Source organism: Pantherophis guttatus, chromosome 4, assembly GCF_059756535.1.
Source record: "Pantherophis guttatus breed Tessera chromosome 4, ASM5975653v1, whole genome shotgun sequence".
NCBI classification, from domain to species: Eukaryota; Metazoa; Chordata; class Lepidosauria; order Squamata; family Colubridae; genus Pantherophis; species Pantherophis guttatus.
In genome coordinates this window covers 155,439,755-155,461,792 of record NC_142066.1, presented here as the reverse complement: position 1 = coordinate 155,461,792, position 22,038 = coordinate 155,439,755, and the positions used below count along the sequence as shown (strand labels likewise).

The window sequence follows — 22,038 nt, the reverse complement described above, 5'->3', positions numbered from 1 at the left end:
CATTGGAAAAAAATTCTTTCTGTTTTCCTTCCTTCCTTCCTTCATTCATTCCTTCATTCATTCTCCCTCTTTCTTTCATCCATCCATTCTTTCTTTTTCCTTCCTTCCTTTTCCCTCTCCCTCTTTCTTTCTTTCTTCCATTCTTTCTTTGTCCTTCCTTCCTTCCTTTTCCCTCTCCTTCTTTCATCCATTCTTTCTTTTTCCTTCCTTCCTTCCTTCTCCCTCTCCCTCTTTCTTTTTCATCCATTCTTTCTTTGTCCTTCCTTCCTTTTCCCTCTCCTTCTTTCTTTCATCCATTCTTTCTTTTTCCTTCCTTCCTTCCTTCTCCCTCTCCCTCTTTCTTTTTCATCCATTCTTTCTTTTTCCTTCCTTCCTTCCTTTTCCCTCTCCTTCTTTCTTTCATCCATTCTTTCTTTTTCCTTCCTTCCTTCCTTCCTTCTCCCTCTCCCTCTTTCTTTCTTTCATCCATTCTTTCTTTTTCCTTTCTTCCTTCCTCCTTCCTTCCCTCCCTCCCTTTTTCTTTCCTTTCTCCCCTTTCCTTTTTATCCATTCTTTCTTTCTCCTTCCTCCCTTCTTCCTTCTTTCACTTTCTCCATCCTTCCGTATTCCTCTTTCTTATTTCATTCTTCCCCTTCTCTCTGTCTCCTTCCTTCCTTCTCCTTCTCCCTCTTTCTTTCATTCATTCATTCTTTTTCCTCCCTCCCTTCCTCCTTCCCTCCCTCCCTTCCTTTTTCTTTCCTTTCTCCCCTTTCCTTTTTATCCATTCTTTCTTTCTCCTTCCTCCCTTCTTCCTTCTTTCACTTTCTCCATCCTTCCGTATTTCTCTTTATTTCATTCTTCCCCTTCTCTCTGTCTCCTTCCTTCCTTCCTTCCTTCCTTCCTTCCTTCCTTCCTTCCTTCCTTCCTTCCTTCCACCCTCCCTCCCAACCCTGTGGAAATGAAGATTACTCTAAAGAGCTGGGGATGTATGCACCATGGGGTCAAAAAAGTCAAAATGGCGGCCATGCCTGTAATCAACGTCTTTACGGCCCGTGCACAGGAAAAACCGCCTGGCCGCCATTTTAACTTCTTTGACCATCTCTTGCAGGCACTCCCGGAAGCAGAATTCGTCTAATGATATCTCCTGCAAAGTCCTGAAGTGAAGTGAAGTCAACCAACAACGGAATGGGTGAAGGTTGGTTCTCCGAGCTTGTGCGTTAGTTTCCGAACGTTTCGTTACTAGGTAACATCTTCAGCGGAGTTTAAGGGATGTCATCAAGTTACAAGACCCACCACAAGATTCTCACCTGACACACCTACACCTGAAGCCCTTATAAACAGAACAATACTGACTCTGACATCCCTTAAAGTCCGCTGAAGATGTTACCCAGCCTGGTAATGAAATGTTTGGAAACCGACCCACAACCTCGGAGAACCAACCTTCGCCCTCACCCTACACCTGAGCTACAGATACTCGCCACTATTGCAAAACTCAAGATTGCACCGTTAACTAATTTACATGCACCCATTGTGACAAGTTGACAGGTCCATATTGCCGTACAGGTTGTCCTCAACTTACAACCATTTGTTTAGTGACCCTTCCAAGTTACAACGGCACTGAAAAAAGTGACTTACGACCAGTTTTCACACGTATGACCATCGTAGCAGCCCCATGACCATGCGATCAAAATTCAGATGCTTGGCAACTGACGCCTATTTGTGACGGCTGCAGCATCCAAGGGTCATGTGATCCCCTTTTGCGACCTTCTGACAAGCAAAGTCAATGGGGAAGCCAGATTCACTTTACAACTGGGGGACTAATTTAACAACTGCAGTGATTCACTTAACAACTGTGGCAAGAAAGGTCGTAAAACGGGGCCCAATTCACTTAAAAACTTCCTTGCTTAGTGATGGAAATTTTAAGCTCAATTGTGGTCATAAATCGAGGAGAGTTAGCCCTCGACTTACAATCACAACTAAGCCTGAAATTTCCATTGCTAAGCAAGACAGTTGGGTTCCATTTTACTATTCTTTTTCCACAGGTGTTAAGTGATTCACTGCAGTTGTTAACGCAGGTAGCCAGGAATCCTGGCCAGGGAAACTGAGTCACCTGGCTCTTGGTTTTGAAGGAACAGGGTCAGATAGCATAGATGGTCAGTCAAGGAGGGGCTGACCATATTCAAGACTCTGTTCCTAACAGCCGAGTCAGAATCTAAATGAGCTTCTGGACCTTCTGGAATTTTGCAGAAGGATCTATAGTTAGATGCCACCTAGAAAATGAGTCATCTAGTAGGGATGGTACAAAGAAGAGACAGATCCCACTTCACATGAAGAATGAGTCCTCTTCTTGACTATATGATACTGACTGACATTACTCACACTGTTGAGTCAAAAGTTGGCTTGTGTAATAGAACAGAATAATGAACGGAATGGAATGGAATGGAATGGAAAAGGATAGGATAGGATAGGATAGGATAGGATAGGATAGGATAGAATAGAATAGAATAGAATAGAATAGAATAGAATAGAATAGAATAGAATAGAATAGAATAGAATAGAATAGAATTCTTTATTGGCCAAGTGTGATTGGACACACAAGGAATTTGTCTTGGTGCATACGCTCTCAGTGTACATAAAAGAAAAGATACGTTCATCAAGAATCATAAGGTACAACACTTAATGATAGTCATAGGGAAACAGTCACTATAAATCTTAAGGATACCAGCAACAAGGTTCCAGTCATAGAGTCATAAGTGGGAGGAGATGGGTGATGGGAATGATGAGAAGATTAATAGTAATAGTAATGCAGACTTAGTGAATAGTTTGACAGTGTTGATGGAATTATTTGTTTAGCAGAGTGATGGCATTCGGGAAGAACTGTCCTTGTGTCTAGTTGTTCTGGTGTGCAGTGCTCTATAGCCTCGTTTTGAGGGTAGGAGTTGAAACAGTTTATGTCCAGGATGCGAGGGGTCCGTACATATTTTCCCAGCCCTCTTTTTGACTCGTGCAGTATACAGGTCCTCCATGGAAGGCAGGTTGGTAGCCGTTGTTTTTTCTGCACTTCTAATGATCCTCTGAAGTCCGTGTCTGTCTTGTTGGGTTGCAGAGCCAAACCAGACAGTTATGGAGGTGCAGATGACAGACTCCATAATTCCTCTGTAGAACTGGATCAGCAGCTCCTTGGGCAGGTTGAGCTTCCTGAGTTGGCGCAGAAAGAACTTTCTTTGTTGAGCTTTTTGGATGACGTTTTTGATGTTGGGTGTCCATTTTAGGTCGTGAGATATGGTAGAACCTAGAAATTTGAAGGTCTCTACTGTGGATACTGTGTTGTCTAGTATCAATACATGATACTAGTATTATACATGATACAATCAGCTGGAAGGGACCTTGGAGGTCTTCTAGTCCAACCCCCTGCTCAAGAAAGAGACCCTATATCCATGATGGCGAATCTATGGCACGCGGAGCCATGTTGCCTGGCACACATGGGTTGCCCGTTCCTCTTCCAGGTTTCTGGCATGCATGTGCACATGATGATCAGCAGGCTTTTGTGCGTGTAACAGTGCCGGAAGCCGGAAGTACCGTATCCAGCACGCACATACCCCCTGAGCAGCTCCTCTTCCTGGTGAGCGTGAAGTGCTCTCTTTTCGGCATTTGGCACCAAAAAAGTTCGCCATCACTGCCCTATGCCATACCATACTTTAGAACTCTTCAAAACATAGCGTCAATTTGCGAAGCCTTCCTTCAGTTGCCATAGGAAGGGGGATGGGGAATCAAACATCGCAGCTACATTGAGGAACTTGCACTTCAGTCAAAACAAAGCACATTCCAGATGGCCACGTCAAGGTCATCTCCATGCAGACCCACAGTGGCTGGAGGGAGGGAACGTCTACAATCCTTGAAATTGCTTCTTTGGGGAATGTGACTGATGACACACCTTGGGGGCGGGAGGGGGAAACAGAGTCAGAGTCCGGGCGTGAATTAAGTGAGGCCAGAGTTGGCTTCACTTGGTCCCTGCCGACATGAAGCTTCTAATAAATAACTGGATTTCTTTTGAAGCTTGGCTTGAGGCTCATGATTTAATTAGGGCATCTGTTGGAACCCTGACGCATAGCTGGTCATCTGTTAGAAATGCACGAATTGATCTTGCGTTGGTCTAGTGGCTAAAGCACCATTCTAGAAACAGGGAGACAGTGAGTTCTAGTGCCATGTTAGGCACAAAAGCTAGCTAGGTGATCTTGGGCCAATTACCAGAAGACAATGAATTCTACTGCTGTCTTACCTATGAAAGCCAGCCGGGTGACTTTGGACCAATCACCAGGAGATGGTGAATTCTAGTCCACCTTTAGCCATGATAGCCAGCTCGGTGTGACCTTCTGCCAATCCCTCTCTCTCAGACCATACCACCTCACAGGGTCGTTGTTGGGGGGAAAGGAGGAGGAAGCTACTGTATGTTGAATACGCTCTCTGACTTGAGTTATTTATATAAATAATAAATGTGGGATACAAACAAACAAATAATATTCTATTCTATTCTATTCTATTAATTTTGTTCTGTTCTATTCCTGTAATTTTGTTTTGTTTTGTTTTATTCTATTCTGTTCTGTTGTTGTTTTATGTTCAGTATATTCTCTTCTCTTCTCTTCTCTTCTCTTCTCTTCTCTTCTCTTCTCTTCTCTTCTCTTCTCTTCCTTCCCTTCCTTCCCTTCCCTTCAATTCCATTCCCTTCCATTCCATTCCATTAATTCCATTCCATTCTCTGTTCTGTTCTGTTCTGTTCTGTTCCCCTTCCCTTCTCTTCTGTTTTGTTCTGTTCTAATAATATAACATAGTGTCCTAGTATAGTATAATGTAATGTTATATTATATTATACTATTATTATATTAAATATTATATTACATTGAATACATAAAATACAAACCTAATTTATTCACTTCACCTGTTTTCCCCTCTTAAACAAAATTGAAAAAAAAGAAAAACGATGGCCCTTCCCCACAAACCTTTGGGAGAAAGCGAGATCCTCCGAGCGGTTTTCTTTCAAATCCCCCCTGCCCCCACACCCCCCAGCCCCCCACCCCCGAGATCAAATGTCTTCCTTCCTAGTTTATTCTGCTCTGGATATTTTTAGCCCATGAAGCTAAGCTCAGGGGATTTAGAAGAAGAGAACTGTGGCCTCTGTGTGTGTGTGTGTGTGTGTGTGTGTGTGTCTCTGTGTGTGTGTGCTTGTGTGTCCATATTTGCACAAGGATTTTGTGAAGAAGGGATCAAACTGTCCCTCTTAATTCTCGAGTCTGGAGCTAGGTTTTTCTTATCAGCTGAATTCTCAATTTTGCAGCCTTAATGTCGTTTTCACCCCATTATACTTATTTTTCTCACTGGGGATTCTTCGGAAACATGTCCACTGGTGTGAGACACATTCTGCTCACAGGCTAAAGTTACACACCCAGCTGTTAGTCAGACTTCTGTGTCATCCTCTCCCACCCCCCCAAGCCCAGCCCTCCAGTTTCCTCTGTTAAAAGGTGATCAGCTTACACATGGTCCATGTATATATATATATATATATATATGCATATGCTTCTCTATATAAACCCCTTTGGCTTCTGAAGCTAAGGAGATAGCATCAGCAGCAGAGCGAGAGATCCTTCAGCGTTCTTCCAGGAAGCCAACGTGGTCTACTTGGGTTCAAGGAATTCTTGAGAGGTTTCCACCATGGCTACGTCTTCACCGATGGAACAAGCTGAAGAGATGCGTCTTTATCAGCAAACTCTTCTCCAAGATGGGTTGAAGGACATGCTGGACCATCAGAAGTTCCTTGACTGTGTCTTGAAAGTGAAAGGGAAGGAATTTCCATGCCACCGATTGGTCTTGGCGGCCTGCAGCCCCTACTTCAGGGCCATGTTTCTCTCCGACATTGAAGAAAGCCAGAAGAAGGAAGTCAACTTAGAAGATGTGGATCCAGAGGTCATGAGTAAGATCCTCCATTACATCTACACCTCGGAGCTGGAGCTTACCGAGCAAAACGTTCAGGATATCTTCTCAGTAGCCAACATGTTCCAGATCCCTTCTATTTTCACCGTCTGCGTCTCGTTCCTTCAGAAGAGGCTCTGTCTGAGCAACTGTCTAGCCATCTTTAAACTGGGATTGATGCTGGATTGCGCCCGCTTGGCGGTAGCTGCCCGGGATTTCATCTGTGACCGGTTCTCGCTTGTCTCCCGTGATGCGGACTTTTGCCAGCTCTCTCCTGACGAACTGATTGCAATCATTTCCAGCGATTCCCTCAACATTGAGAAGGAAGAGTTGGTCTTTGAGGTAGTCATGAAATGGGCCGCAGCCAAGGACCAGGACAGCCGTGTCAAGGCACTTCCTGTGGTCTTTGAAAGCATCCGCTTCCGTTTGTTGGACAAGGCTTATTTTAAGGACAAGGTGGAGAAGAATGCTGTGATCAAATCCAACCCGGACCTTCTCAAGAAGATTCAGATGGTGAAGGACGCTCACGAGGGGAAACTTACAATGGTGAAGCAGAAGAAAGAGAAGAAACCTGAGGACCAGGTGGTCAATGGACAGTTGGATGAAGAAGAGACTGAGAAAGAAGAGGAGACACTACCAGGGATATTGAATGATACGATGCGTTTTGGGATGTTCCTTCAAGATCTAATCTTCATGATTAGTGACTCAGGAGCTGTGGCTTATGACCCAGCAGCCAACGAGTGTTATTTTGCTTCCCTTTCTGCTCAGATTCCAAAGAACCATGTTAGCTTGGTCACGCGAGAAAATCAGATTTTTATAGCCGGTGGAATTTACTACAACGAAGATGACAAAGAAGATCCGATGAATTCTTATTTCTTGCAGGTATTATTAAGTCTCTCTTCACTTTGGGATGGATCTGGGGTCTCACTCACAGTTTGGGGGTCTCCTAGCTTGCTTAGGGAGTTTCTCAGTTTCACTCAGGCCCACCTTCAGCCCAGTCTGAGTTCAAACCGGTTTCATCCTTAGTTCCAACCGGTGTGTCCTATTGGGGTTGGGAGAGGATTACCGTTGCATAATTGTAACACACGCCAACTTTCCGTTGCATGGAATATTATTAATTTGTCAAGAATGCAACAACTGCCTTTCCAGATCAGAGAAAAGATCTGTCTGTCCCAGGGTGCTGTTTCCAACAGGTGACGGCCAAATGCCTCCCTTTGGAAACTGATGGTCACAATCTTCTCTAGCTGCGTCTCATCAGCATTTCACATTCAGAAGTAACCCTGGTGGTCTTGAAAATAAAAAGATAAATCAAATGATATTGCTCTAGCCAAGAATAATCTATTACCTATTACAGATCACCTGTTATGATCTGTTACAATAGGTTACTTGTTATCTATTGTCTGTCTGTCTATCTATCTATCTATCTATTATTTATTTATTTATTTATTTATTTATTTATTTAATTAATTAATTAATTTTTATACCGCCTCCTCTCCCGAAGGACTCGGGACGGTGAAAAGCCAAAATTAAAAACACACAATGCAAACATTAAAATACTATAAAACAAAATTAAATTTATCATTTGGCTTCCCCAATTTAAAACCCCCTTACCCATAAAATTCCCCAATTAAAAATGTTTAACCCATCTATCTATCTATCTATCTATCTATCTATCTATCTATCTATTTATCTATCTCTATCCATCATTATCTATCTGTCTGTCTGTCTATCTATCTATCTCTACCCATCATTATCTATCTATCATCTATCTATCTATCTATCTATCTATCTATCTATCTATCTATCTATCTAGCTATCTAGCTAGCTAGCTAGCTAGCTAGCTATCTCTACCCATCATTATCTATCTATCTCTACCCATCATTATCTATCATCTATCTATCTATCTATCTATCTATCTATCTATCTATCATCTATCTATCTCTACCCATCATTATCTATCTGTCTGTCTGTCTGTCTGTCTGTCTGTCTATCTATCTATCTATCTATCTATCTATCTATCTATCTATCTATCTGTCATCTCTCACCTATATCTACCATCTATTAGTCATTTAACATTTATCTATATATCTATATCATCTCTCTCTCTCCCCTATATATCATCTATTAGTCATTTAACATCTATCTATCTATCTATCTATCTATCTATCTATCTATCTATCTATCTATCTATCATTCTATTTACCTTTCAATTTTTAATTTATAAGAATAGGAATCTTACTAGGTCTGAGTGGAAGGCTCAGCTACCCTAATATTTTGAGTTTTTCAGGACAAGATGGTGGGATTGGTAAGCAAAGTTTATATAAACAGGTAATTGGGATACGATGGATAATTCCTGCATTTTAAACCAGGCACCAGGTTCAAGTCTAAGGATAGGCTAAAGCAGCATATTTCAACTTTGGGAACTTTAAGATGCGTGAACTTCAATTCCCAGCAATCCCCAGCCAAAATTTACATAGGTCTTAAAGTTGCAAAGCTTGAAAACCACACTTTTACAGCTTTATTCAAAAATTGCAGGAGCGGTTCAACCTTTTATTAAGAAGCGCATCCACCTTCGGAAAGCAAGAATCAGGGTTATATCAGCACCATGGTCAAAAAAGTCAAGATGGCAGCCACAAATGGGGGGCCATCAAAGCTTTGATCGCATCGTTGCAACCATCATCTGTTTGGCCAGATCCTTCAGGGAGATTTATTTAGCAATCAAGAAAGGTGTGAAGCGACATTATCAATGTGCCTTCCCAAATAGACATTCTGAGATGACAATGCCCACCAGGGCTGTAGGAAGGAGGCAAAAAAGTCAAAATGGCCTCCATGAATGTATGATCAAAGTCCTATTGTTTTGCTGTACGCAATGCACAACAGGAGGGGTTCCGGCCGCCATCTTGAATTTTTTGACTGTCTTCCTGTGGCTGCCCTCAAGACAGCCAATGGGGCAGGAAACAGGACCCTTCCCCCATGACTGCCATTTTGTGAAGAAACCCACGGCGTACTCTCCCCTTCTTAATCTACTCCCTGGTCTCCAATCAAGGCTCCCCCAACAAACTAGAATCAAACCATGGTTTATCATAGATAGTCCTCGACTTACAATCATTCCTTTAGTGACTGTTCATTTACCACAGTGCTGAAAAACCAGACTTATGACCATTTTTCACACTTACAACTGTCACAATGGTCACATGATCAAAATTCAGACACTTAGCAACTGACTCACATTTATGACAGTCGCAGTGTCCCGTGATTCCTTTTGGCGACTTTCTGACAAGCAAAGTCAATGGGGAAGCCAGATTCGCTTAACAACGGTCTTCATCACTTAACGACTGCAGTGATTCACTTAACAACGGTGGCAAGAATGATCATAAAGTGGGGCAAAACTCACTTAACAACTGTCTTTTTTTAGCACAATGGAAATTTTGGGCTCCGTTGGGGTCGTAAGTCGAGGACCATCTAGTCAGAAATACGGTCTAATAATTGGGTGGCTTTTAAAGAAGGATGAGGCTGCCCTCATAGGATGGAGACATTCCCATGACTGTCTTCTCTTTGCTCGGCAGTATGACCACCTTGATTCGGACTGGCTGGGGATGCCCCCATTACCGTCCCCCCGTTGCCTGTTCGGACTTGGAGAAGCCGAGAACTCCATCTTTGTGGTCGGAGGGAAAGAATTAAAGGAAGGCGAACAGACCCTGGACTCTGTTCTGTGTTATGACCGGCTGTGAGTACTACATCTTTGGGATGGGTGCAGGTGTGGGTTGCTGGGGGTTTGCAGGGGTTCGGGAGAATTTCTAGCTAAGATTCTGTGCAGTTCGGAAACCCATAAATCCCACTCCTCGCTGGCCCCACCCACCCCGCCCCTCCCCTCCCAGGAGTCCCCATGCGGCCCGTTTTCAATGCATTTAAGTGCAGTGCGTGCGCGGACAGTCGGGCAGGGCGAAAAACGGGCCTACTAAAGGTTCAGGCCCGTTTCCGGCCTACAGAAGACCTCCGGAGCCCAGGGAGGCCATTTTCGCCCTCCCGGAGGCTCAAGGAAAGCCTCTGGAGCCCGGGGAGGACAAAAATGCCCCTTCTCTGTGGTGCAGGAGGCTGGCTAGGCCACGCCCACCATGGCCACGCCCACCCAGCAACCAGGCAGAGAACCCCTTGCTAAAATTTTTGAAGCCCACCTTTGAGTGGGTGGGTGGGTCTCTTTATAGGAGCGGGCATAAATGAGGGGTTATCCCAGGGAGAATGAATGCAGAAGTAACCAGGGGGAAACTGAGGCTGATTTGTACCTCCTGCTTGGAGAAGGCCTTCACCTCCACTTTCTTACCAGTCAAATTTCAGTTTCCTGAACTATCCTTCTCACTGCGTTTAAAAAAAAAATGCCACGTACCATCTTTTGGCCTGTTCGTTTCCTCCTAATATTTATTTTTATTGAATATACACTTTAATAATTTATATTTATGACAGTTTGATTTATTTGGTAAAAAAATAATTATATGCGCCCAGGATGAGTCCAGGTGACTTACAGAATTAAAATGCAAATCCCAATATATCTCCCGACTCCTGATGACAATAATCAAACAAGCCACTTTATAAGTTGGGCTCCTTGGTGGGTCTTTGAGCTTGGCTGCTTTTTGGTGGTTGTTTTTTTTGCAGATGTTTCATTACCAAACATTACCAGCCAGTGCACTGATAATGTTACCTAGTTTGGTCCTGAAATGTCTGCAAGAAAAACATTTGGGGTGATGATGATGGTTGCGCCTTAGGACACAGTAGGATGGGAAAATGCATTTATTTATTTCTAAATCATAATTTATAAAATACATTGGTGGGGATGTGATGCACAGACAAGCTGCAAAAACCGTATGTTTGCTTTGTCAAACTTAAATCCAAACTCCCTTTTCTCTTTTCAGGTCCTTTAAATGGGGGGAAGCAGACTCCCTCCCCTATGCTGTCTACGGTCATGGGGTGGTGTCTCATAAAGACCTGGTCTACTCCATCGGAGGCAAAGGAACAAACAGGTAAGTTTGGACTTGTTGAGTAGTGACATTAAATTAATCAACGGAACACCTTCCCTCCCGGATAATGGAGGGTTTTGAGAAAAGATTGGATAACCATTTGTCCAGGATGGTATAAGGACTCCTGCTATGGACAAGGGAGGCAGAGATGGGTTTCAGCAGGTTCCGACCAGTTCTGGAGAACCGGTAGCGGAAATTTTGAATAATTCGGAGATCTGGTAGTAAAAATTTTGTCTGCCCTTGCCCCCATCTATTCTCTGCCTCCCGAGTCCCAGCTGATCAGGAGGAAATGGAGACTTTACAGTATCCTTCCCCTGGAGTGGGGTGGGAATGGAGATTTTACAGTATCCTTCCCTTGCCACGCCCACCAAGCCACACCCACAGAACTGGTAGTAAAAAAATTTAAAAACCACCACTGAGGGAAGGGGATTGGTTTGGAAGACCTATAAGCTCCCTTCCAGCCCTATGATTCAATGAGTTTATAAAGAAGGGGGAGAAGGAGGGAGGGAAGGGAAAGTGAAAGTGAGAGAGAGAGAGAGAGAGAGGAAGGAAATGGAGGGAGGGAGGAAAAGAAAGAACGAAAGAAAGAAAAAAGAAAGGAGGGAAGGAAGGAGAGAAGGAAGGAAGGAAGGAAGGAAGGAAGGAAGGAAGGAAGGAAGGAAGGAAGGATGGATGTTTGGCAACCAACTTCTATTTATGACGGTTGCAAGTGCCCTGGGGTGGGGGTGTCACATGATCCCCTTTTGCAACCTGGGATCAATTGCGGTCATAAGTCGAGAACTAGGTGTATAATAATAATAGCACCAATGGTATTTGTGACACATTTTTAAATGTTCAGTTGACCGAGTTTCATGTTTAACGAATAAAAGAGATAATAATAAAAATAAAAATTTAGTTCAGTTTTCAAACCTATTTTATCCTCCTTTTCTGCTGCAGAAAATGTCTGAACTCTTTGACTGTGTACGACCCCAAGAAGTTTGAATGGAAGGAACTGTCGCCCATGAAAATCGCCCGTTCTCTCTTCGGGGCCACAGTCCACAATGGTAAAATTTACGTGGCGGCAGGAGTGACCGATTCTGGTTTGACAAACTCGGTGGAAGTTTACGATATTGTGACGAATAAGTAAGTAAAACCTCATACTGCACAGTGTCCCAAAGGCAATTTGAAGTGCCTTTGAATCAATTTGCTATTCGTTTCTTCGTGGAATTGCATTGTTTATTGTTCATTAATTTTATTTCTTTAAAACCCACCTTTTATTATTTTTACAAATAACTCAAGGCAGTGGACAGATTCAACACACCTAACCTCCTCTTATTTTCCCCGCAACAACAACTGTGGGCTGAGTTGGGCTGAGAGAAAGAAACTGGGCCAAAATCACCTAGTTGGCCTTTGTGCCTAAGGTAGGACTAGAACTCACCGTCTCCTGGTGACTGGCCCAAAGTCATCCAGCTGACTTTTGTGGCTAAGGCGGAAATAGAACTTACAATGTCCTGGTGATTAGCTCAAAGTCACCCAGACAGCTTTCATTCCTAAAACGGGACTAGAACTCACCGTCTCTGGTGATTGGCTCAAAGTCATCCAACTGGTTTTCATGGCTAAGGTGGAATTAGAACTCACCATCTCTGGACATTGGCACAAGTTCACCCAGCCACCTTTCATGTGTAAGAGAGAACTAGAACTCACAGTTCCCCACTTTCTAGCTGCCAAGAAAGTAACCACTTCCCCCTTGTAGAAAATGTTAGATAAGAGAGACAGGAGCCCTTAGTTGCTTAATGGCCAGTTGGAGAAAGAAACTGAAGATGGAGGTGCCCAAACACATCACGTAGTTAAAAGGACCAGTGAGAAGTTGGTGCCTACAGACTTGCAAGATTCTGCTAATGTTGCCTTAGAATAAGGAATAGAATTAGTTCCTTTTTGTTGTATTCACCTAAGGCGGGCTGACACACGATTCCTAGTTAATTTTTACAAGACAGGTTCTTCCGGAGAATTGCCTTCCCCTATAGCAGTAACATTTTTTAACTCATGTCAATAGGATGAAATGGTGTGAATGTTGTTGCACACAGGCTAAGGGACTAGTCCTCATCAAGCTTTCAAGTTGGAAGTTCCCTTTTTTGAAAAAAAAATTGTTTCCTCTTTTGCATTTCGATAGGTGGGAATCTTTTGTTGACTTCCCCCAAGAACGCAGTTCCGTCAGCCTGGTCAGCCTTGGGGGCACCCTCTATTTAATTGGCGGTTTTGCCACCATCGAGACCGAATCTGGAGAACTGGTTCCCACCGAGATGAATGATGTCTGGAGGTGAGAAGCCTTGAATATTAATCTCCCTTTCCTTCCTTCCTTTTTTTTGGTAATAATTTTATTACAGTTTACAAATGCAAAGATAAATGTAGAAGGCAAGCAAAGAAAAATTGTAAGACGCCTAGAGTCACTGAAATGGGCAGCTATATAAATTCAAAGAAAGAAAGAAAGAAAGAAAGAAAGAAAGAAAGAAAGAAAGAAAGAAAGAAAGAAAGAAAGAAAGAAAGAAAGAAAGAAAGAAAGAAAGAAAGAAAGAAAGAAAGAAAGAAAGAGAGAAAGAGAGGGAGGGAGGGAGGGAGGGAAGAAAGAAAAGGAAGAAAAAGAAAGAAAAAGGAAGGAAGAAGGAAGGAAAGAAAAGGAAGAGGGAGGAAGGGAACGGAAGGGAAAGAAAGAAAGAAAAAAAAGGAAGAAGGAAAGAAAAGAAGGAAGAAGGAAAAAAAGGAAAAAGAAGGAAGGAAAGGAAAGAAAGAGGGAGGAAGGGAAGGGAAAGAATGAAGGAAAGAAAGAGGGAGGGAGGGAGGGAGGGAGGGAAGAAGGAAAGAAAAGAAGGAAGAAGGAAGGGAAAAGGGAGGAAGGGAAGGGAAGGGAAGGGAAAGAAAGAAAGAAAGAAAGAAAGAAAGAAAGAAAGAAAGAAAGAAAGAAAGAAAGAAGAAAAATAATGGTCGACAGAGAAAGAGCAATGCAAAAATGGAATATGTGTGTATGTGTGTAAATAACCTCCTGACAACTACAAGTAGTCCTTGACTTACAACTGCTCACTTAGTGACGAAAATTAGAAATAACTGAAAAAAACCAGTGTTAAACCTAGACCTGAAGTTCCGATGATGGCTGCAGCCAGCGTCTTGTGGTTCTGTGACTGCATTTGCTGTGGTTTTGCTGGAAACCAGGACTCGTTTCCAAGTTCTTGCCATAGCAAACAATGTGCTCCCTCAATGGCCGTGGCATTCATTTAACGACGGTGGTTATTTGTTTTATGATCACGACGTTTGCTCAAATGACCAGACCAAAAACCATCATAAAGTACGTCTTATGACCAAAATGAACAGGCTCCCTTGCAGTCATAACTTGAGGATTACTTGTATAAACAACTTTAGCAGGGATCCTGGGTGCTCTCTGAGCTGGGTTCCCTAGTTGGGTCATAAAATGTCTGCAAGAAAAAAGCCACCAAGCTCAGAGAACACCAAGAACTTCACAGCTTTCCTCCTCTCTACAAACCCAACTCCTTTTCTAGCACTGATGAAGTTACCTAGTTGGGTCCTGAAACGTCTCAAAGAAAACCACCAAGCTCAGAGGAGACCACCAAGGACCCCACAGTTCTCCTCCTCCTCCCTGCAACCCCCTTCCCTTCTAGCACTGATGAGGTACCCTAATTGGGCCATGAAACGTCTGCAAGAACCCCCTCCCCAAATTCAGAGACCACCAAAGACCCCCTCAGTTCAACCCTGAGCTACAAATATCGTCTGCCATCACTACAACCTCAGTAATTTAACCCTAACCCTAACCTTCCCTAGTACAGGTAGTCCTCAATTTATGACCACAATTGAGCCTAAAATTTCTGTTAGTAAGTGAAACATTTTTTTCGGTGAATTTTGACCCATTTTATGACCTTTCTTGTCACAGTTGTTAAGTGAATCACTGCAGTTGTCAAGTTAGGAACACGGTTGTTAAGTGACTTTGACTTTCCTCGTTGACTTTGCTTGTCAGGTGGTCGCAAAAGGGGATCACGTGATCCCGGGACACTGCGACCGTCATAAATAACAAGTCAGTTGCCAAAGATCTGAATTTTGATCACGGGACCGTGGGGAGACTGACATGCTTGTGTGAAAAATAGTCATAAATCATTTTTTTCAGTGCCGTTGTAACTTCAAAGAGACACTAAATCCATGATGGCGAACCTGTGGCACACATGCCACAGATGGCATGCATAGCTATGTCAGTGGGCACGCAAGCTCATTTTTGGGTCTTCTGGGCCCACCAGAAGTAGGGAAACAGGCTGTTTCCTGCCTCCGGAGAGCCTGGGGGCAGTGGGGAAGGCCATTTTCACCTTCCCCAGACTCCTAGAGAGGCCCTGGAGCCTGGGGACAGCAAAAAACGGGCCTTCCAGTCCCTCCGGAAGTTGTTAAATGGGCCATTTTTGGCCTCTGGAGGCCCTGGAGCCAGGTGAGAGAGAAAAACGGGCCTACTGGGCCATCATGTGCCAGCAGCGGGGAGAGGGAGGGTCGCGCACGCATGCGTGGGGGCAGGGTGTATAGAATTATGGGTGTGGGCACGTGCGCGTGCGACCCCCCCCAACTGCCCCTCCTGGCAAGCGATGGCAAAAAGATTAGCCATCACTGCACTAAACCATGGTAAGTCGAGGACTACCTGTATTTCAATTTTTAAAAATAAATAAATCTTCACATATCACAATTGAGTCAACGGAGATTCATTCACCCAGTGATAAAGGTTTGTGTGCATTCTTTTTCAGATACGACGAAGAAGGGAAAAATTGGGAAGGGGTTCTCCGAGAGATCCAATACGCCTCGGGGGCCACGTTTATTCCCGTGCGCCTCAACGTCTTGCGGCTGACGAAGATATGACCACGTGTTGTGATCCCTTCCGATCCGGGGTGCCTTTCGCACGTTCCTCCTTGCCTTTTTCTGTACCTACTTTGAAAAGTCTCCATCACGGCGCTTTCGATTTGGTTTCGTTAGGTCAAAATAACAAGATGCTGGTTTTGCAAAACCTGGTCTGTTGTCTCTTCTCTTGGGAAACCAGGATGTGGATGGGCAGGAGGGTTTGTGTCTATATTCTGTTTTGGGGGTGTAGTGCGACAATCTGCGCAACCAGATTTTAACATAGTCAACTTGAATCTGATGATGATGAAGATGGGGTTTATCTTTTCAGTCGTGTCCAATTCATGGCGATTCTATGGCTAGGTCACTCTGATCTTGCACTAATGGTAGTCCTCTACTTACAACCCAGGGGTGAAATGCTCCCGGTTTGGACCGGATTGCCCGATCTATTAGTGATAGCGGCGGGTGGTTTGGAGAACCATTAGCAAAAATCCCTGCCCCCCCCCGCCCAGCTGAACTGCGCGATCATCAGAGGCTTTTTTTATATATATACTTTTAAAAGCATCTTTTCTACAACCTCTTCAGCCGAAAATATGCTTTTAAAAGTTAAAAAAAAAAAGCCTCTGATGATCGCGTGGCTCAGCTGGGATCGTCAGAGGCTTTTAAAAGCATTTTTTTCTACAACCTCTTTGGCTGAAGAGGTTATAGAAAAAATGCTTTTAAAAGCCTCTGACGATCCCAGCTAAGTTGCCTGATCGTCAGAGGCTTTTAAAAGCATTTTTTACAACCTCTTCAGCCGAAGATGTTGTAGAAAAAAAATGCTTTTAAAAGGGGGGAAAAAAAAGCCTCTGACGATCCCAGCTGAGCAGCGCAATCGTCAGAGGCTTTTTCTTTACTTTTAAAAGCAATGCTTTTTTTTTTAATTGAAAAGTTTTTTTAAAAAGTTTACACATATTTACCCCCGTCTCCTCCCCCCTCCTGCCCCAACCCTTCCGCCCCCCCTTGGACTTCCCAGAGCAAATATAGGATATGGCATTTAACAAACATAAAAAAAAACATAAGCTAACTATCTATAGTTTTATCTCCCTCTTGCACTTTAACTCCCCTTATTCGTATCTAAATATAACTATTTAAATCAATTATTGCTTGAAAATAATCAATCCAACTTCGTTCTTGTCCGTTCTTCAATAATAAGCAAGTCTTCTTTCTTCCAGCATTACACAATCAGAGCCCAGTTACAGTTAACCATCAGATCTCCAACCCTTACATTTATTAACACCTTAACAAAGTATTTTAACCAATTTCAAATAAAATATATTGTAAAAACTTTATTTTTACTTTTTACCCCTTAAACTTATATTAATTCTTCCTGAAAACATTCCTTGCTTAATAGCTTTACATAAACTTATTCATCTTATTCTCTACAAATCCACTACGTATAATCAAATAACATCACTATTTAATATCTATATAAAATATTGTCAAAAACCTTCCCTCAACCTTTGCACCGCTTATATTTTCCTTATACCCCACAAGTTTGTTTATTCTTCAACAAAGCATTCTTTAATATAGTATTAATGTAACTTAAAACAAAGTATAAAGGTTTAAATAATATCCTTCTTCTAACTCATAAACTTATATTGAATGATCTACACTGTCCATAATTTTGACATCCACAATATTTTTCTTTTAACCCATAAACTTATATAAATTCTTCACCAATTCATAATAATTCAACCATAACATTATATAACTTTTCAAAACAAATCATGTCCCTAAATATAAGTAAATCATTCATTTGCACTATAACTTTTCAAAACAAATCATATCTCTAAATACAGGTATAATCATTCATTTTCACTATTACTATCCTTCCCAAGAAAGAGGATTGTAATTTTTCCTTCTCCATTTTTTCCTGACTTTTTTGCGAACCTTCTGCTTCAGTCTTTTTCCTCCTCCTTTTATTTTTATAAGTTCTTGAATTTTTAACTGACGTTGCTGAACCTCACAATCCTGTTCTCTTCGCAAAGTAATTCCTTTCAGTAAAAACACCTCTTTAACTGCATTTGAGAATCCATTTTTGTAAAAAAATTGTAAAGTTCCACTTCGAATCTTCCTTCTTATATAAGAAATCCCAACGCCTCCTGATAATTTTCCAGTTGTCTGTATCAAAGCCTCTGAAGAAATGTCTCTCAATATTTCCTAGTCACCCTCCTTCAAGCCTCTCTGCTTTTCCTTCTTAATTTGAAAAGCCTCCATTTCATTTTCCAGAGGGACATTAGACTGGATTGTTTCGTCCGCCTCTTCATTCAGCAACTCATTATTGTTTGACAACTGAAACAATACAGTACCTTCACTTGTATCTTTGTTTTGAATTTGTGTAAAATTCTTCTTGAACAACCCTTCCATTCTTTCCACAAACGCGGAGGTAAATGATTCTAAAATTTCTTCAAAGAGATCCACGGTCAGTATTTGTGTATTTGCTGATGTATGTAATGGTGAGCCTTCATCACTTTCAGAAAAACGAGCCATTTTTTCCCCAATAAAACTTTCACTTTATACTTTTCCAGCAACTAGATCAATTATTACAATCCTTAAGTGGTACAAGTCTTTTTTTTTTTAGAAATGATTTTTAAATCTTTCTCCTTTTAAAATAAAATCCTCTTCTTTCAAACAGGGGCTTTCAGCACCACGTAATACTTTGTATCTAACTTTCACTTCTCCACGCCCCGTTAGAATCAAACGCCATCTTACTTTCCCTTTCTCCCATAGAAATTCAGAGGGAAGTGATAGACTTTTCGGAGTTAAAGTTTAATACTTGCAATTTTAGTTTCTCCTGTATTTGCTCTGCCAGCTTTCAAGTCCAAAATTTTTTTTCTTTAAAGTTGAGTTGCTGGGGTGGTCGCGACGTCTAGTTCTGCTTGAAGCAGAAACGTCCCAGGTCCGGAGCAATGACGGGCTTCCCGGGGAGCTCTCACCCTTTAAGCCCCAGATTTAAGAAGAAACCTGGGGCTCTTGGGGAGCTCTACCCACACCCTTCGGCTCTCTTTCCCCCCTTCTCCCAGGGGGAAAGTTTTCAAGCCGCTAAACAGCTGATTTTCGCTATTCTAGCGGCTCTAACGGAAACCTGGGGCTGGCGCTCACAAATGAGCGTCTTTCGGCGTCGGCGGAGCCACCGGAAGTCCTAAAAGCAATGCTTTTAAAAGTAAAAAAAGAGATTGCGTTCCACAGCTGATCACTGCCCCCTCGCGCTGTACTACTTACCGCATGCCTTCTCTTTGCGTGCACTGCACATGTGCACCTTGCATTTGGTGCGTGGTACGCACTGCGCATACGCAGCCAGCGAACCGGTAGTAAACTGGTTCAGATTTCACCACTGTTACGACCCCAAAATTTCTGTTGCTAAGCGAGACAGCGGTTAGGTGAATTTTGTCCCATTTTTATGACTTTTCCTGCCACAGTTGTTGAGTGAATCAGTGCAGTTGTTACCTCAGTAACACGGTTGTTAAGTGAGTCGGGCTTTCCCCACGGACTTTGCTTGTCAGGTCACTGCAAACGTCGGGGACACTGCGAACGTTGTAAATATGAACCTCTTGGCAAGCGTCTGGATTTTGATCATGTGACCATGGAGATGCTGCAACGGTCGTGTGATAGTCTTCAGTGCTGCTGTAACTTTGGGTGGTCACGAAATAATCTGTTCTAAATTGGGGACTGCCCGTACTTAAGTTAATGGGGAAGCCAGATTCAATCAATCAAAGTAGAGCTGGAAGGGACCTTGAAGGTCTTCTACCATTTTAGACAAGTGACTGTCCAGACTCTTCTTAAAAGCCTCCAGTGATAGAGCACCCACAACTTCTGGTGGCAAGGAGTTCCACTGGTTAATTTGTTCTCACTGTTAGGAAGTTTCTCCTTAATTCCAGGTTGCTTCTCTCCTTGATTAGTTTCCATCCGTTGTTTCTTGTCCTGCCTTCAGGTGCTTTGGAGAATAGCTTGACTCCCTCTTCTTTGGGGCAGCCCCTGAGATATTGGAAGACTGCTCTCATGTCTCCCCTAATTTTTCTCTTCATTAGACTATCCATACCCAAATCCTGCAGCCGTTCTTCGTATGCTTTTGTCTCCAGTTGCTCTTTTCTGCACTTGTATAAGTTGAGGACTCTCTGTATTGCTAGGATGAAAAGGTAATTATTATTTTTAACAAAAATCCTTCACCTTTTTAATGATAACCCTTCGCAAGAAAGCTGTGGAACAGAAGACAGAAAAACATTTTTGGCTGACTGTAAAACACAGCAGGAACGAGTTAAGAGAAGCAAGGAAAAAGAAAACACCCTTATTAAAATATGAAAACTTTTTTTTATTGAAAGCAATCTCAGGTTTAGTTCTGGCCAAAGAGATTTTCCCAACCTGATAATAACCCTCCAGGCATGCTGAAAGAATTCCTGAATTCCTTAAAAAAAAAAAAAATGCTTACTGTAATGTGAACATATCTGGAGGTGGGCAGTTAGGTTTCACACAATAATTTAAAAGAGGCTCCACGTGGACTTCCAACTCACAGAATTCCTCAATCGGCCTATTTGGACTATTAAGTCCCAGAATCCTCTAGCCAGAATGGCTGATTGGGGAATTCTGGGAGTTGAAGTCCATGTGTCTTAAAGTTGCCAACGTTGAGAAACACTGCAGTAAAGGCGCTCCTCAACTTATGACTGGTCACTTAATGACTGTTCGAAGTTACCACGTACCCAGAAAAAGAGAGTTACGACCGAGTTCCAAAGCTGTGACAGTCGCCCCCCCCCCCTCCGGTTCATGTGGCCGTGATTTGAGTGCTTGGCAACATGGCTGCACTTATTAGCATCCTGCAATCACGTGATCACGCTGTTGGTTTTACAACCGCTGCATTCACTTAACGGCCGCTGCAAATAAGGCCTTGCAAGACTGACTTGATTTATAGCCGTCACAACATAATGACTGTAATGGGAAGGCCCCTTTACCGTCGTTTGTTGAGAACTACCTGCCTTTTCCCAATGGGCTCACAATTACAGTCTTTGCAAAAATGAGGAATTATCATCTTATTCTAGATTTAAAAGTGGGTTTCCGAGTTACACGTAAGCTTTGGGCTACTTACAAATTAGCTTTCCAATGACCTGGGGTCCTTAATCCCATTCCCAATCAGAAATCAGGGTGGGGTGGCAGGTGCTGAACCCATTTTCAGGAAGGGAACATAGACTATGACTCTCGTGAAATCTTATCCCTAGTTAAAAAAACCTCCTCCCTTCGGCACCTGCAGAGAGGCATATACACGTGCCACAAACAGAGTCATACCGAGTCATACCGAGTGGTAACACAGATCAAAACTCGGCTAGCACGAGAGTCCTCAAGAGGACTAGCAGCTTGGCAGGAATTTCAAACACTTAATTTCATCCATTTGGAGAAGGGCATTGAGAACCATGGGCCACGGGAACGGGAAGCGGCCTGAAACATGTTTAGATAGGCAGCTTTCCTCCCCTGCCATTGAAGGGGTATTCTGGTCCGCGGAAAAGGATCACGTGCGAATCTAGCACTTTTAGAGAGAAGGATTTCTGCGGAACAGAGATTAATGATCCCACTGTGAGCATACTGATTCAGATCTATTCCTAAACATTTCTCCTGATGCTGCTTGCTTCTGAAATGAAAGCCCTCGAAAGTACAGGTAGTCCTCGGGTTATGACTAATCACTTAGTGACCATCTGAAGTTACGACCCCAAAAAAGGGGATTAAGACTCAGTTCCAACAGTTGAGACCTCTCTTAAGGTCACGTGACTGAATTTCGGGCATTCGACAATGTCCGGTGGGTACAAGACCATGTTTTAAACAACGATTTTTTAAAGCAGCACTTAAAGCTGAAAAAATGTCCTACATTGGGACAGCTCCGTTCTGGTTTTAACTTGAGGGCTAACCTGTATGTTTTCCACCTGTTTGAAAATGGACACCTGCCAGCATTGAAAGATAACCAGGACTGTGGAAAAATCTTTCCCCAGCAGCTAGAAAATATATATATATATATATATATATATATATATAAAATATTATATATATATATATAACATATATATATATATATATATGGAGATTTTATAGAAGACGTTTAAAAGGAACACTGCAATGTTTTTTTCCAACAGGAATTTTTAAGATGCATTAAAAAAAAAGGGACTCAGACTCCCTTAGATCTATACAGAATAAAGTGCTTTGTTATAAAGTA

At 42.6% G+C, this 22,038-nt stretch overlaps 1 protein-coding gene across 1 annotated transcript; it reads left to right on the top strand.

The window, feature by feature from the left end:
* The first annotated feature begins 5,522 nt into the window (after positions 1–5,522).
* Positions 5,523–15,975, top strand: KLHL40 (kelch like family member 40). Its single transcript, XM_034442592.3, has 6 exons — positions 5,523–6,825; positions 9,510–9,670; positions 10,851–10,958; positions 11,892–12,077; positions 13,105–13,251; positions 15,719–15,975. The coding sequence occupies exons 1-6, from the start codon at positions 5,686–5,688 to the stop codon at positions 15,828–15,830; spliced, it is 1,854 nt and encodes a 617-aa protein (XP_034298483.1). The 5' UTR covers positions 5,523–5,685; the 3' UTR covers positions 15,831–15,975.
* The last annotated feature ends 6,063 nt before the right edge of the window (positions 15,976–22,038 follow it).